This window comes from Vidua macroura, chromosome Z (genome assembly GCF_024509145.1).
Source record: "Vidua macroura isolate BioBank_ID:100142 chromosome Z, ASM2450914v1, whole genome shotgun sequence".
NCBI classification, from domain to species: domain Eukaryota; kingdom Metazoa; phylum Chordata; class Aves; order Passeriformes; family Viduidae; genus Vidua; species Vidua macroura.
Genome location: NC_071611.1, coordinates 27,763,546 through 27,777,536, shown reverse-complemented (window position 1 = coordinate 27,777,536; position 13,991 = coordinate 27,763,546). Strand labels below are relative to the sequence as shown.

Here is a 13,991-nt window from a genome sequence, read left to right as displayed (position 1 = left end):
TACTGCTATCAGCATACTGGATGTAGCACTCAGAGATGTTCAGAATCATCTATGTGCACATGATGATAAACATAACAAAACACTCAGAATGTCAACCTAGCATAAAGAACTGTTCTACTTCCTTGGTTCCCATATTTTCCTAACACAACTATATACTCCCCCTTGCCAGCATAATATGACACAAAAATCCATGGTGCAAAGGTCAGGGATGCACACCATCTTTGAAACAGCTATCACTCTGAATGCTCTCCTAATTAATGTATAATGAGGAATACAAGCTATTAATGACAGGCTAAGCTCAATAGCAGAAAACTCAAACTTACCAGCTGAACAGTATGGTGTATTTTGTACTCCTCCTCACTCTGGTGACGCTGCTGGATCTTCTCATTATGCTTTGCAATACATATCTCCTGCAGGGACACAAAATACAACCGATAAAGCATGCAATTTAAATACAGATTTACATAATGTCATATTTAGCAAATGGCAGGTAGGAAAATAGAAAATGTAGAGCCCATTTCATACAGGTTCATTTAGCTTATAATGAACTGTAAATAAAAAAAAAACAAGCCGGACAGCCCCAAATCTATAAGTTTTAACTATCGAAAGAGTAGATCCAAGTGACAGCTGCTTGGAAAGTCTGTTCTACAGGACCAATATAAGACTAGCAAAAATCACCAATCTGTCAACACTTCATAAAGCCCTTGTTTAACCCCATGTATTTGCACCCATGGAAAATAACTAACTCTTGAATGTACCATACATATTCCTGTTTGTGCAAATAGACAGCTTCCCATTTACAGATGTCAGTTCATCTTTTCCATGTACTATCTGCAAGCACAGACAGGAATAAAGTTGTTACAATTCATTGTGTTCATTTATTACACTGAGTTCACATCTCTAACATCTGGTTTAAAACAAGAATTTGTTACACTGTCTGCAAATAAGAACAGGTTAAAAACAAACAAACAAACAAAAACTAGGCCATTTTACAACAGCTGACAAAGAGGATAACAGTCAAACTTCAAGTAGATAGACAACTTCATTGGATGATACTGAGGGCCAGGAAATTGGACAGTATAATCAATTGAGTTAGATCTGGTACAAGCACCACACAGAACTAGAAAAAAGTCAGATGTACAGTCATAAACAAATCTCACAGTTGTGCAAGTCAATGCAATGTTAGTAGTTTGGAGTGTAACTCAGATAGAGCATGGAGCTGATGGGGTTCTCAAGTATCATTCAGTATGATTTTTTGGGTAGATCCAGCAAAGAGCTTTGCCACTGAATGCATTGCTTGAGGGAGCTGATGGAGTAAAGCACAAAAATAAGGAGGGAAGGGATTAAAGAAACCTCACTGTTTTGGATGCTTAAAAATGCAGAAAAATCTCTTCTTCTGTAAGTTGTGTATGGACATGCTTTGATCACATAAAAAAGTAACCAGTGTTCCTGTATAGGACAGTAAAATGTCCTATACAGGACATTTGTCATCAATGTTGCTGCTGTATACAGGTAACTGACAAAAGCAAAGATTTCTGTGCAAATACTCTCCTACCTTCATCAGAGGTATATCACAGAATGGCTTAGGTGGGAAGACACCTTGAAGCTCATCTAGTGCCAACCTCCCTGTCACAGATAGAGAACTTCCACTAAACCAGGCTACTCAGGGTCCCATCTAACCTGTCCTTGAACATTTACATGGATGGGGCATCCACAACTTCTCAGGGCAACCTATGTCAGCAGCTCACCACTCCCAGAGTAAATAAATTTCCAACAACTATTCAAATCTCTCCTTGTTTAAAACTGTTCCCTCTTGTCCATGTAAAATATCTGTCTATGTCAAAAGGCACTCCTTCTTTTTTATAAGCTCCCTTTATGCTCTGAAAGGCTATACTGAGGTCTCCTCAGAGCCTTCTCTTCTCCAGGCTGAACAACCCCAGCCTGTCATTATAGGAGAGGTGCTCCAACCCTCTGATCATCTTTGTGGATCTACTCTGGACTTGCTCTAACAGGTCCACATATATTTAGTGCCAAACACTGCTGGGTTTTGTATTTCTTTTCTGGAGGTTTTTTCCCCTTGGTGAAAAGAATTAATCCTGGAACAGTCAATCAATTTAATTTGTAGCTGAAAAAGTACAAAATACTTCATCTCTGTGTTTCAAAGACACAGCAAGCTACATAATACTAACAGAAAATCTGAACAACTTTCTGTAATACTCCTAACTAGTTTACAGTTTATTCTCTATTAAATATTTAAATATTCTAAAATAATGAGAATATGTAATTTAAACATGGTTTGGGATTTTTGACATGTCTCAGATACTCAGGGGGCACAATTTTCTGTTTATGTTTTCTGTTTCTGTTTAAATGTTTTCACTTTAGCATCAGTATTTAAACATTTCTGATTAAATGCAATAACAAAAGATATTTTAAGTATGTAAAGAAGATAAACCTGACCAAAACATATTTGATGCTGACTTTGTTTTAATAAACAACCTACTTCAATGTAATTAGATCTCTTTAACATGAAATAATAAAAACTACTAAGAGGAACTGAAAACATGTTGCAGGACAGGATTTGAAATCTGAATCATCTTTAATTACAGAAATGGTTGAAGAAAAAAAGGAAAGGTTGCAGTTTCAGAGGTACAGATGCAGGTTTCTAATTGTAGACAAGATTAAGTGACTTCAAATAAAGGATGAAATAAAAAACACCCAGATGGCAGCATTAAGAAAACCAATTACGGCAGATGACAAATTCAATAGTATATATTATAATATATAGTATATAATGAACTCCTGCAAAAAACCCAAAACAATAAAACCAAACATAATAATTGGGTGTATAGCAGGAGTACAGAGCCTACTGCACAGGCAAGGTAGTCCTTACTTCTAAGCATTGGGAAGCAGGCACATTCTCATAGAATCATCAAGTTTGGAAAAGACCTTTTAGATCATTCAGTCCAGTTGTCCACCCAGCACTGCCACTGTTACCACTAAACCATCGCCCAGCACCAGATTCTGACACCTCTCAAACAACTTCAGGGATGATTTTATCACCTCCCTGTGAAATTATGCCCAGTGAGAGCCACACCTCAAGAAATATGTTGAACAACTGCATGGAACTGAGAACAAGAAGTAATGCCCATTCTTTCTTTAATCAACTGACTGATTTCACAGTATCAAGTTGTACTTCTATTAAAGAGACAAAAAGGGAGAGCTGAGGAACCATTTCAACCTTTGTCACTACATGAACTACAATGTTTAAGACTAGTAACATGTAATATATGTAAAAGAGATCTGCACTAGCATTATATCTAACTAGTTACAGTGAATCTTGCATTCAGCTCAAAGAACATCTCAGTTAAAAGGCTAGCTTTTCATGTGCAGAAACCACATTTTACTGTAAGCATTCAGTGTAGTTATGTTCTTATGCTGCTGTTGTTGTAATAGTAGTTGATAACAGAATACCAATAATCCTTTGCCAGCTGTCACTGCATCTTCGTAACACCTATTTTGGCATGGGCTGTGCTTTAAAATGTGGGCTTGCAAAATTCTAAAGGCGTCTATTAAATGAACACAAAAGCATGTGAGAAAGTTTCCTAGATGAAAGCACACACCTAAACAGCTTCACCAACCACTTGCTTCTCCTAGTCTGCTTGTGATAAGGAATAATCTTCCTGGGTGCAAAACAATTTGATTATATCACAATTCTGTTTTTTCAGAATTTTCAAGATACCTTCTATACCATTTTTTTCACCTTGACTCTTTGGTATAAATCTATCTCCCTAATAAATCAGCTGCTTGTTCCATATGAAAATCTAATTAATACTAACGTGTAGCCAGCAGGGGGTAGACTGGCATAACAATAGCAATTTCCTGCATGAAGAATTTACAGCTAGCTCTCTAGAAGTAAGGAGAAAAAAAAAGTGAAACTGGTGTTAAAAATTTATTTTTTAGTAACTAACTGTCATCAACACAAAGGAACATCAGGAAATGATTGTTTAACAAATGCAAATAGATTTCTATTAAAAAAAAGAGAATGAAGAGTTTATACTCATGGTAGTACAGTGAAAAAATATCAAACTCTGTAAAACCATGAATTTTTAAAATGCCAGTTCAGTTATTCTAGAGCCACAACTGAAATATGTTTGTAACAAGCCTCTAATGAAAGTTTCTAATAAAAGCTTGGTACAATTATTTGACAACATCGCTGAAACCGATTCATCATCTGCAAAATTAGGGAAGAAATTTCTGAAAAACAAAATAGAGACTATAGTCACTGAATTTTATATTTCAATTACAAATTGTCTTACACTATAAAGAGTAATTTATTTGCTTTCATTGTGTTATCTCCTCAACAGAAAAGATTTTTAAATACCTGGATTATGAAATTACCTTCTTCCAAAAAATAAAACTGATGACAGAGAAAAATTTCCTATTGTTTCCTTAACCCTGATATCTGCTCTTAGAAAGTAGACATTCTCCTAAGGGCATTTTCAATTTCCAAAATCTTGATAATGAGAAAGGACTTTAATTTCTAAATATATCACAAGACTGTCCTATACACCACTTAATGCATAGCTTGCCTTTTTTTTTGTTTTCACCTACAGAACTTACAAGCTTAAAAAAAAAAAAAACCACAACAAAAAAGAAAGAAAAACCCCACCAATCCACCACCAAAATCTCACCAACGAAATCCAGAACAGAACACCAGTTTAAAAGTCTGTTTTAAGATACTTTGCTGAAACATGCAAAGTCAGGAACACAATCTGAAAAGCATTAAATACACTCTCATCTCAGCTCAACAATAAATGTTTCTTGAGACAGACCCAGAGATTTACCACATAGTATGTACTTTCCACATTCATCCTCAAAAAGTCACTTTTCTTCACATAGCATTCAGTCATCACTGCCCTCATTCTCACCATCTACAGTCTGCTTTTGTATCCCATCTGTATCGTAGTTGTGCATACTTGACTTAACCTGCAAACACTTCAGAGCAAGAACCGTTTTTTTTTTTCCCCACATATGCAAGTACTCACACCAGGCATCTTAAATAGCATTCATGAATGTTTTACAATATCACTAGAAAGGCCATTGAAAATACAAAGCTTGCTTTAAAAAATGAGACAAATCTATATGTTTTGATTTTCAGGTAATTGCCAGAAAGCTTAGTACAACTCTGCATTATCCAGCAGTAAGAAGAGAAGCTAAAAAATGGCCATATTCTTTTCTGCCCAACAAGTGCCACACAATGGCACACAACAGATTCTGCCCTTTCTTTTTGCTCAAATAAAGCTCATTTATTTTCTCCTGTAAGTTTGAATACACCTTGTTCTACTCTGTGATTTTTCTAGAAGCTAAGTATCTCCCTGCAGCACTCAACTACAGAGAATGCTATGCTGGGCAATGACATAAGTAAGAGAGCTGGAACTAGTTCTGAGAGCAATGTGATGTCCAAGCTCCACATGGAGACATTACCTCAGGTCCTGAAAGCAATATAGCCACAGCTATCCCAGCACAATGTTGAGAAGATGAAACTGTACCACTCCTGCATGCAGAAAAGCAACACTACCATACACAGCTCTGCATCTTGTCACAGTGCACAACCAGGTATGCTGCTACTCCTGCTACAGCCAAAACCAACACCTTCAGCTTAAACAAGATAGTCTATCATAGCATAACACTGAGACAAAAGAGCCACTGAAGGTGACTAGTTTGTTATAAAGATATATGGGCATGCTAAAAAAATCTCTACTGCTTCAGGGTTTCTTCTTGACCTGTGGACTCCAATAAGTTAAGCAAAGAACAGGAAACAGGCTCTCACTTTTAAACAGGTTTGTCTACTTTGTAAGGTGCCAGCAGTGTCTTTTCATATCCAGGAGAAAATAATTTCATATTATACTATAGCCTGTATAAATTAGTGTAACATGACAGATAAGTTCTCTTACTTAAAATACTAACAAGGTTCCTCATACCTTTTCTCTTTACAAACTTATGCAAAAGAAACACAATGACAAAGCAAGCTACTTCACATAATTGGCTAACAGGAGACCTCTCTTCTAATACTTCCTTTGCAGTCTTCTCAATATTGGGTTAAGTAGAAACCAGGCAGTGGTTGACAAAATACAAAAAATAAAATACATTAAATGTATCAACAACTTTTCATTTACTCTGTTATGCTTCAGATTTAGGTACAGAAAAAGATATATTAATTATGAAGTGGAGTGAAGACCTGAAGGGTTTACTGTCAATCTGCTAGAACTCTTTATATGAAAGGGTTATTTTCACATAAAGGGACATGACTGTCGAACACACAACCAAACTGACCATTCATCTTAATCCAGAATGAGGCCTCAACTGACATTTTTGCATAGTTTTACAGTACATAGTATGGGGTGGAACTTACTTTCTAACAAGTACTGCAATGGTCTCCCAAACTTTGACCTAAATAGCACACCCAGAATTACAAATTAAGAATATAGACTGTATTTCATACAGATCTGCCAAACATAGAGTATCAACAACACATGACGTAAGTTTAAAAGGATGGTAAGAGAATGAAAATAGAACTCACTAGTGAGAAACACACTTGAAAATTCTCTTTGGCAAACATATACAAAACTAATCTCCAAAAAAACATTCATTCTAGCATGGACTTCCTGCCTGAAAGTATTCTGATTAGTTAATAGATTAGTTATTTGTTGACTTCAAAGTAATTGAAGGCTCCTTTACAGCTAGAAGGTAAACAGAATCTTAAATGTATCAATATAATAATACATGTTATTTTATTTAGTATTCTGCAAAACAACTTCTAGCAAATGATGAAAGTAATCCACAAAAATTCTGGGAAATTTGTATCTGAAAGGAAACCATTTAACTTTGCTAATTATGTCCAAAAAAAAGGCAATTAAACAGTACCTTCTTATTTCTGAGGTAGGCTTTCTTGGCTGAAATACGTCCTCGCCTTGCTTCCAGCTGGCGGATTTTTTGTTGTAACTTTTGCAGCTCCTCTTTTTGCAAGTGTACAGATGTTGCCATATCCTCTTTTTCAAGCATGGCTTCCATACTTTCATAAGTGTCATAATACACCACTTCATCTCTCTTCTCTGTTTTAAAGATGTCAGCAATTTAAAAATTAAATCAATGGTTTGTATTTGATTAACATTTTGTTTTCCTCAACAACAACCCTTTCCACAACAACAACCCAACCCTTGACTTGCAAGACATGATGCAGAAGAATGCCACAGCCCTTTCAGAGGACTACTACCAAAAATCAATAGGTCAGACGAAAAGCACAGCACGGCACTGTACAGCTTTAAGGTCTTTATGGGGAACAGAAATTAATACCAATGAAGCTCAGCCTGCTATTCAGGCAAGCTCAGAGTATTAAAACACAAATGCAATTCTAAATGTACAGCTATAATGTGTAGCCTAATTTGAACACAATGCCCACACATGTCTCTAGGTCTCACAAGGGACCCAAGGTTTATAGCAATTTTCTCTGGTCTTCAGCATGAAGTTTAGGATAGAAAAGACTATCTGAAGTCCTCGGCATGAGATTCTTCTGTTACAACCAACTCGTAATTTCATGTAAGGGGACTCAGACAACAGGACACCAAAAATCCTCTCATAGGTTTTTGATGTCCCAGTCACTGCTCCTGGGAGGGAGGGCAACTTCAAGGCAGTCCTTCAAAGCAGTACAGGCCTGAAAAGAAGGTAATTACTGATAGTTTTATCAACATTCATGATTTTTAGCTTCCTGAGTGAAGTGTTTGGAATAACACTGAGCTGATCTTTAAATGCTGCCTTCTCATCTCTTGCCAGCAAGGAAAGAGTGGTGATTATAAATCCTTGAAGGACGTTGGGATGAAGAAGCAGTGAAGACCTCTTGTTCTTTATTCCACTGGCATACAAAGTAGGATATATTTGTCATACAGCAAGAAGGAAATGCATTACTGCATCTGAAACAGGCAGATGCAGCTGGCATGTCTGTCAAGTGTCTATTCCACAGCAACACCGAACTTTCTTATTTCAACTTTTTCAACTACTTTCAGAAAGACTGTAATTTCTCCTATTTCAGCCACTTGATTATTTGGGGACAGGTACAGGATTTTCCTCAGTACACAGTTCATTTTAAAAGCTGTTGTCACTTCATATTATTTGTGTGTACAGTCTCTGCTGCAACCAGAATTCCAACTGCCAGGCTGATTTCAGCTCAGTAGAAGTCATGGCAGGACCAGATAACAAAGCACAGCAAGATTTGCACCTTATAATAAAAGCTAATAAAGCATAACCAAACAGTTCCTTTACTTCAGCGCTCAGTTTAAAAAATAAAGACCCTGTAAAGCTTCATCAATATATAACTGTCAAGTCACTGGAACTCCCTTTGAGATACCGCTGAGTAAGAAGAAGACTCATGGCTGACAATTATATTTCACCATGCAGTTATAAAATGGGAGAATTTACACTTGAATTTTGCCTTAGAAGACTTTCATGCAAAGTTAAAAACAGAAATATACAAGTTCACCCATCACAAAACCATTTTGACAAGAATGTACTCATATTTCATACAAATAAGATAAAACCCTTGTAAATTCTACCTAATAGTCATGTTTTTTGAATTACAATGCAGGTATTTGCTTAATGACTAGTGTTGCTCATAATATGACAATCTATTATCACTCGATCCTTTTCAGATCCTTTGCTGAATTTGCAAAGATGTTCTTCTAGGTCACAACCAACTGCAGTCAATTCAAACCATGCTCTCAAAACGTTAGTTGGGAATTCTCTGAACTATCTCTGCAGACCCACTACAGACAAAGACTAAAGAGAAACAACAGCATCTACTTGGCTTACACACATGAATTTCAAATCATATAGATGTGCAACATCAAAATCTGTTACTATCAGTACACTTCAAAAAGAAAGTGTAACAGACCATGCTTTTCTTTTGATAGGAAAGCCTTATATTCCTTTTCATAGGAAACAACACATATTAAAAGACCACTATATGTTTTAGATGCTTAACTTCAGCTTTGGTGTTGAATAGTCTCAAACATATGTAGTCACTTGCATATCACATTATTTTTCATATTTATTGTTCTATCCACCTAAGGAAAGTCTGAGAAGGTAATTATGTGTGTTGAACAATTCTCAGACATTTAGGAACTGTATTTTTCATTTTCTGTCCTATGGGATAGTTTTGGATTTATTATTAAACAATATCATACAAATTTAAAATACCAAAGGAAGACAGAATGGTGAACTGCTTTGTTGCCCTGAGGGAAGGAACAGGGTGATGATTTAGCTGACTGAGGGTTTTATTTTGGATTAGGTTGTGGGTTGAGGCCTTTTTTGAGATTTCTGGAGAAATCAATGACAAATCATATTGCCCTGTGACATTTTTACAGCTTGGTCTCTGACAGCCCAGAGGTTTTACTGTCATTATGCCAAAGACAAAGACACATTTCTTCTCAGTCCCCTGTTCAGGGGATTACTTTTAGTTCATAAATAAGCAGATGTCTTCAGTACCAAAACTACATGTCTGATTTCCCAGTCCAACATCTATCTACCTCAAAATCACTAATTCTCTACCCAGTCAAAGCTGCCACATTTCTGTAACTCATTTATAAAGTTTCCAACCCTTATGTTCCAAGCATACAGTTATAGTTGTTTCCATCAGAAGCCATAAAGGTGGAGATTGATGTTATAGTGAGACAAATCTGTGATACCGATGTTTTCTCCTTTTCCAGTGGCAACTCAAAATACAATCCAGCTTCAAACTTCTCTTAGGAGAATTTTCTATCCATAGCAAAATTTTTTATTCAAGCCCTACACTCTGAAAACAGCAAAACAAAGCTTGCCTAAATGCAAACATTAAAGATAAAAATTTCTGAAAGATAGAACTGGATTGAAAAATGCTGTACGATTTACATGTACTGTTTCCACAGTGTGTAAGTACATGAGGTGTAGTAGGATAGTCTGTTCTGGAAGCATAAGGTTTTCATTGCTGCTCTAAATTTGAGATAACAATATGAGCTTCAAGTGTAGCAAAAGGAATCCAGTTTGCAGATACAGCTTTTGAAAACCAATCACTTTCAAGAAACAAGTAATATCAACACGTACTGCATATTTCTAGACATCTCCTTCTCCCTGATCTTAGTTCTTCAAAACATATGTAGTTTGCATATCTTATATGCAAATTTCCAAATACAGGCAATGAGAACCATACCAGAACTTCTTTATGTGTATGTATATGCCTTATAAACAGGTGTAAATTTTAATTTAACAGTACTTTTGCACCTCTTCACATGGCAAAGAATCTGTTCTCATTTCATTCCCATAGGCTTCCCTGCACTCTTAGGAAGAAAATTATATTTCACAGATTTGAATTAATTGAAATAAATAAAGCACCTGACATCAATCTTCTGATGCTTTCAAGCTGTGCTGTCAGTAGCAGCTCTTCACATTTCAGGATCTCAAACTGTACTTCATATAACTGAAGCTGTAGATCATAGTAATCAGCTTCTAAGTGGTCCAAATGAGCTAATGCTTCTGTACCACCTTTCAGGCTCTGCATCTAAATAAAAAGAGAAAACAACAAACAAACAGAAACCATACAACTCTAGGATAATTATGAGAACAAAACCACAGATTTTATGATTACAGCTAGATACTGTCTGGTACAGTAAATGTAACACATTAAAATTGAACACATTAAAATGGAACACATAAAGTCCCTAGGACATGTTCTTAAGGTGCCTTTAATAACTGACTTTTTTTCTACGTGGCAATGAAATAAATCCATGACATTGAATTATACTTTGCAACTGTCATGTCAAGGTGTCAAGTCATACAGTGCATAGTGTGAAACATCCCTCACACTCTTTTATTCTACCCCTTGATTCTCTGAAGGTACATAATTAAATTAGAATTCTCCTATCTTCAATCCCCAGTCTAAAAGTAGGCATCTAGAAATCTACAGTTAAAACCTGTAAAAGCAGAACTGAGGAAAAAATGTGAAAGGATGTGCAAATAGGGATAAATACATGCACTGATCACCTTGTAATGACAATTTAGTTGTTCTGTTCTTTCTGGAATCCTTCACAGGAGATTAAATACATAGATTAAAATACTTATATATATTTCAGTACTCATTTGTATTATATGTTTGAATAGAAAAGTAACACACAACCAAAGTGAACTGCAACCATTCTCTTTCATTCAGTCAAACAAGATTTATCTGCTCAATACAGTCAGCCATTCAGATAATATTTAAGAAATACTAGCATGTAAGGAAATCTTATGTGCTGAGGTTGGAGGGAATTCACGCACCTCTACAACCTGCATGCAGAAGAGTTAGGACCACATCCAAATTCTTTACCTGCTCAGAATATGTGTATCTGCTAGTTTCTCTCAGATACTTGACGAAAGTAATGGTAAATTTTAATGGAGATTTGTGATCTGTCTACCTCATTATTCAGAAGAAATGTCCAGTTTCATATTATAGACAGTCAATCATTAAAAGGGATGTCTACCAAGAAAAAATACCCAACCTATTTAGTGATACATTAAAAAATATTTGCTAGCATGTTCTGTACATTATGGTGTTATCTTCAAGTTGTAAAACTGAGTCTGTAAAAAACAGCTACAAATGGGTTCCTTGAGATTTAAATATGACGACAGTAAACTAGGAAGATATCTGTACTGAATTAAACCAGTGATCTCTTTCAGTCAATATCCTGTTTTGGGAAAATGTTGCAAAAATCCAAGAAGATGAAATATAACAGGCAGTGCAGTGATATCATCCCAAAAGGATTCACCAGCCTCTAGCACAGTTTGTAGCACAACTTAAATCACACTGCTGCCTCTTATACAAAACAGACTTACTGGACTTAATACATTTGTCCTATCCCTTTTTTTTTTTTTTTTTAACATGTAAGCTTTTAGCACCTGCACCATTACCTATTGGGATTTCACAGCTCAATTAAATGCAAATAGTTCTGTATATTGTACTTATTTCCATATTAGACTGCTAGAATATCAGTGAATCAATTCCTGCAACTTCTATTTTAAGAAGTTCTGCTATATTTTTTTACTTCTGTATGCATCTTTTGTATATCAACTATATGTCTGAAAACTCCAGTAAGTCCTTAAGTGAACACCAGAAACCTTGCAATCATTAATGTATCATGTATATGCTAGCGTCCAGTGCTACACAAAAATGTCTTGTTACACCATTTTATTACTTTGCATCCATATTAAGCTACTAATTTGACCAGAACAGTAAATGATATACTGACTGCATAATTGGAGTGAACTACAGGCTACTTTTCAAGACAAAAGGACTGATTCTCTTGAACTCTCCAATTTTTCCAATAAGAGGGATAATGTTTATTGTTCAGGCAGGATATTAGCATTTTTCAAGGGATTTGGCATTTTTCAAGGATTTCCTCACTGTAAAAATGCAGCAAAATTTGGTGGGTTTGGGGGTGAGGAAAGTGGGTGTGGGAAATGTTTGTTTGCTTTTTAAATTAAGGTAGTGTCAAATGTGACCACACCTAAGAACTTCCCTTTTTCCATGAATTGTGAAAATGGCTCAGACCTTCACAATTCTTTTCTTAAAAACAGATGTTCCAAAATTTAAATGAACAATGTATATAAAAACTGAATAAAGACACACACAGACCATCTTCAAAAGTCTCACCCAGTTATAGCTGCTGAGTACTTCATTTAGGTGCACTGGTGTCTGCCTGATAAAGGACCTTAGCAACTGACAACTGCACCTTTGCCCTACAAAGAGCATACACTACAGATGCTGTTAGTTATCTGTTCTGTTTTAGGGATACCCTGCCACTTTATTCAGCTTTCAGGTGCAAAACAAATGGGAAATTAGTACTGCTGTATGGTTCATGGGCAGATATCCTAGCTACATAATAGCTCCCCATGAAAAAGTAAAATGAAGACCTTGAATTTCAACAATTTATGTTAAAACTTCATGTAGGATCCTAATAATGTGTGATAATTCAAAACAGTATAATCACTTTTGGACATATTTCAGTATATTCTGTCAAAAACTTCTCTTCTTAACTGAGAGCAATTCTTATGAGTTTTTACCTAATCTGTGCCACTAATTTACTGCATCCTTGGTAGCTCTCAGGCTGATCAACACAGTGAAAGAAACACAAGGAAATTTAACATAAGAATGGTATGGGAAACATTCTGCAGTTCTGCTGGTTTTGGGTGGGGTAGGGTTAATTTTCTTCTCAATGCCTGGTAGGGGGCTGTGTTTCGGGCTTGTGCTGAACACAGGGCTGATAATACAGAAATTATTTTGTTATTACTGAGCAGGGCTTGCACAGAGCCAAGGCCTTATATGCTTTTTGTATGGTCACTGTAGCAGGGAAGACAGAAGTGCATGGGAGGCTGGGAAGAGACACAACCAGAACAGGTGAGCCCAACTAACCAAAGGAATATTCCAGACCACGTGACATCATGCCCAGTATAAAAAGTGGGGGGAAAAAAGAGGAAGGGAGTGAGTTAGTAGAGTTTTGTTTTCTCAAGTTCACAGATACCTGTGATGGGCCCTGAACTCCCGGAGATGGCTGAACACCTGTCTGCCCAAGGGAAGACATGAATTAATTCCTTGTTTTACTTTGCTCATGTGTTTGGCTTTGGCTTTCCCTATTAAACTGCCTTTATCTCAACCCATGAGGTTTCTAGCTTTTAACCCTTCTGATCCCACTTGTGAGGGAGCAAGTGAGCAGCCACATGGCTCTTGGTTGCTGGCTGGGGTTAAAACACCACAGCGGTGGAACAAAAGACTTAAACTGGGGAGATCCAAGTTCAATTTCCTGTAATGCCACAACTTTCTGCACTAATGAAAGCAAATAATCTCTACAGTCTTTGTTACTGCATTCATACCAATCAGAGAGTGGTTGCGTTCACTGAATCAGAGGGGCTTAGGTTGGAAGGGACTTGAAATC

The 13,991-nt window shown here is 36.3% G+C and overlaps 1 protein-coding gene across 2 annotated transcripts in view; it reads right to left on the bottom strand.

Moving 5' to 3' along the window:
- The window catches only part of JMY (junction mediating and regulatory protein, p53 cofactor), a 64,368-nt gene that overhangs the window by 14,638 nt on the left and 35,739 nt on the right, over positions 1–13,991 (bottom strand). For both annotated transcript variants that reach the window (XR_008441163.1, XM_054002792.1), the window contains exons 5-7: positions 10,420–10,585; positions 6,925–7,112; positions 324–410 (exon numbers count right to left, since the gene is read on the bottom strand). Coding sequence is in view for 1 of the 2 variants with exons in the window: in XM_054002792.1 (XP_053858767.1) it covers positions 324–410; positions 6,925–7,112; positions 10,420–10,585 (441 nt within the window). In the remaining variant the exon portion in view is untranslated. The remainder of the gene's footprint in view (positions 1–323; positions 411–6,924; positions 7,113–10,419; positions 10,586–13,991) is intronic.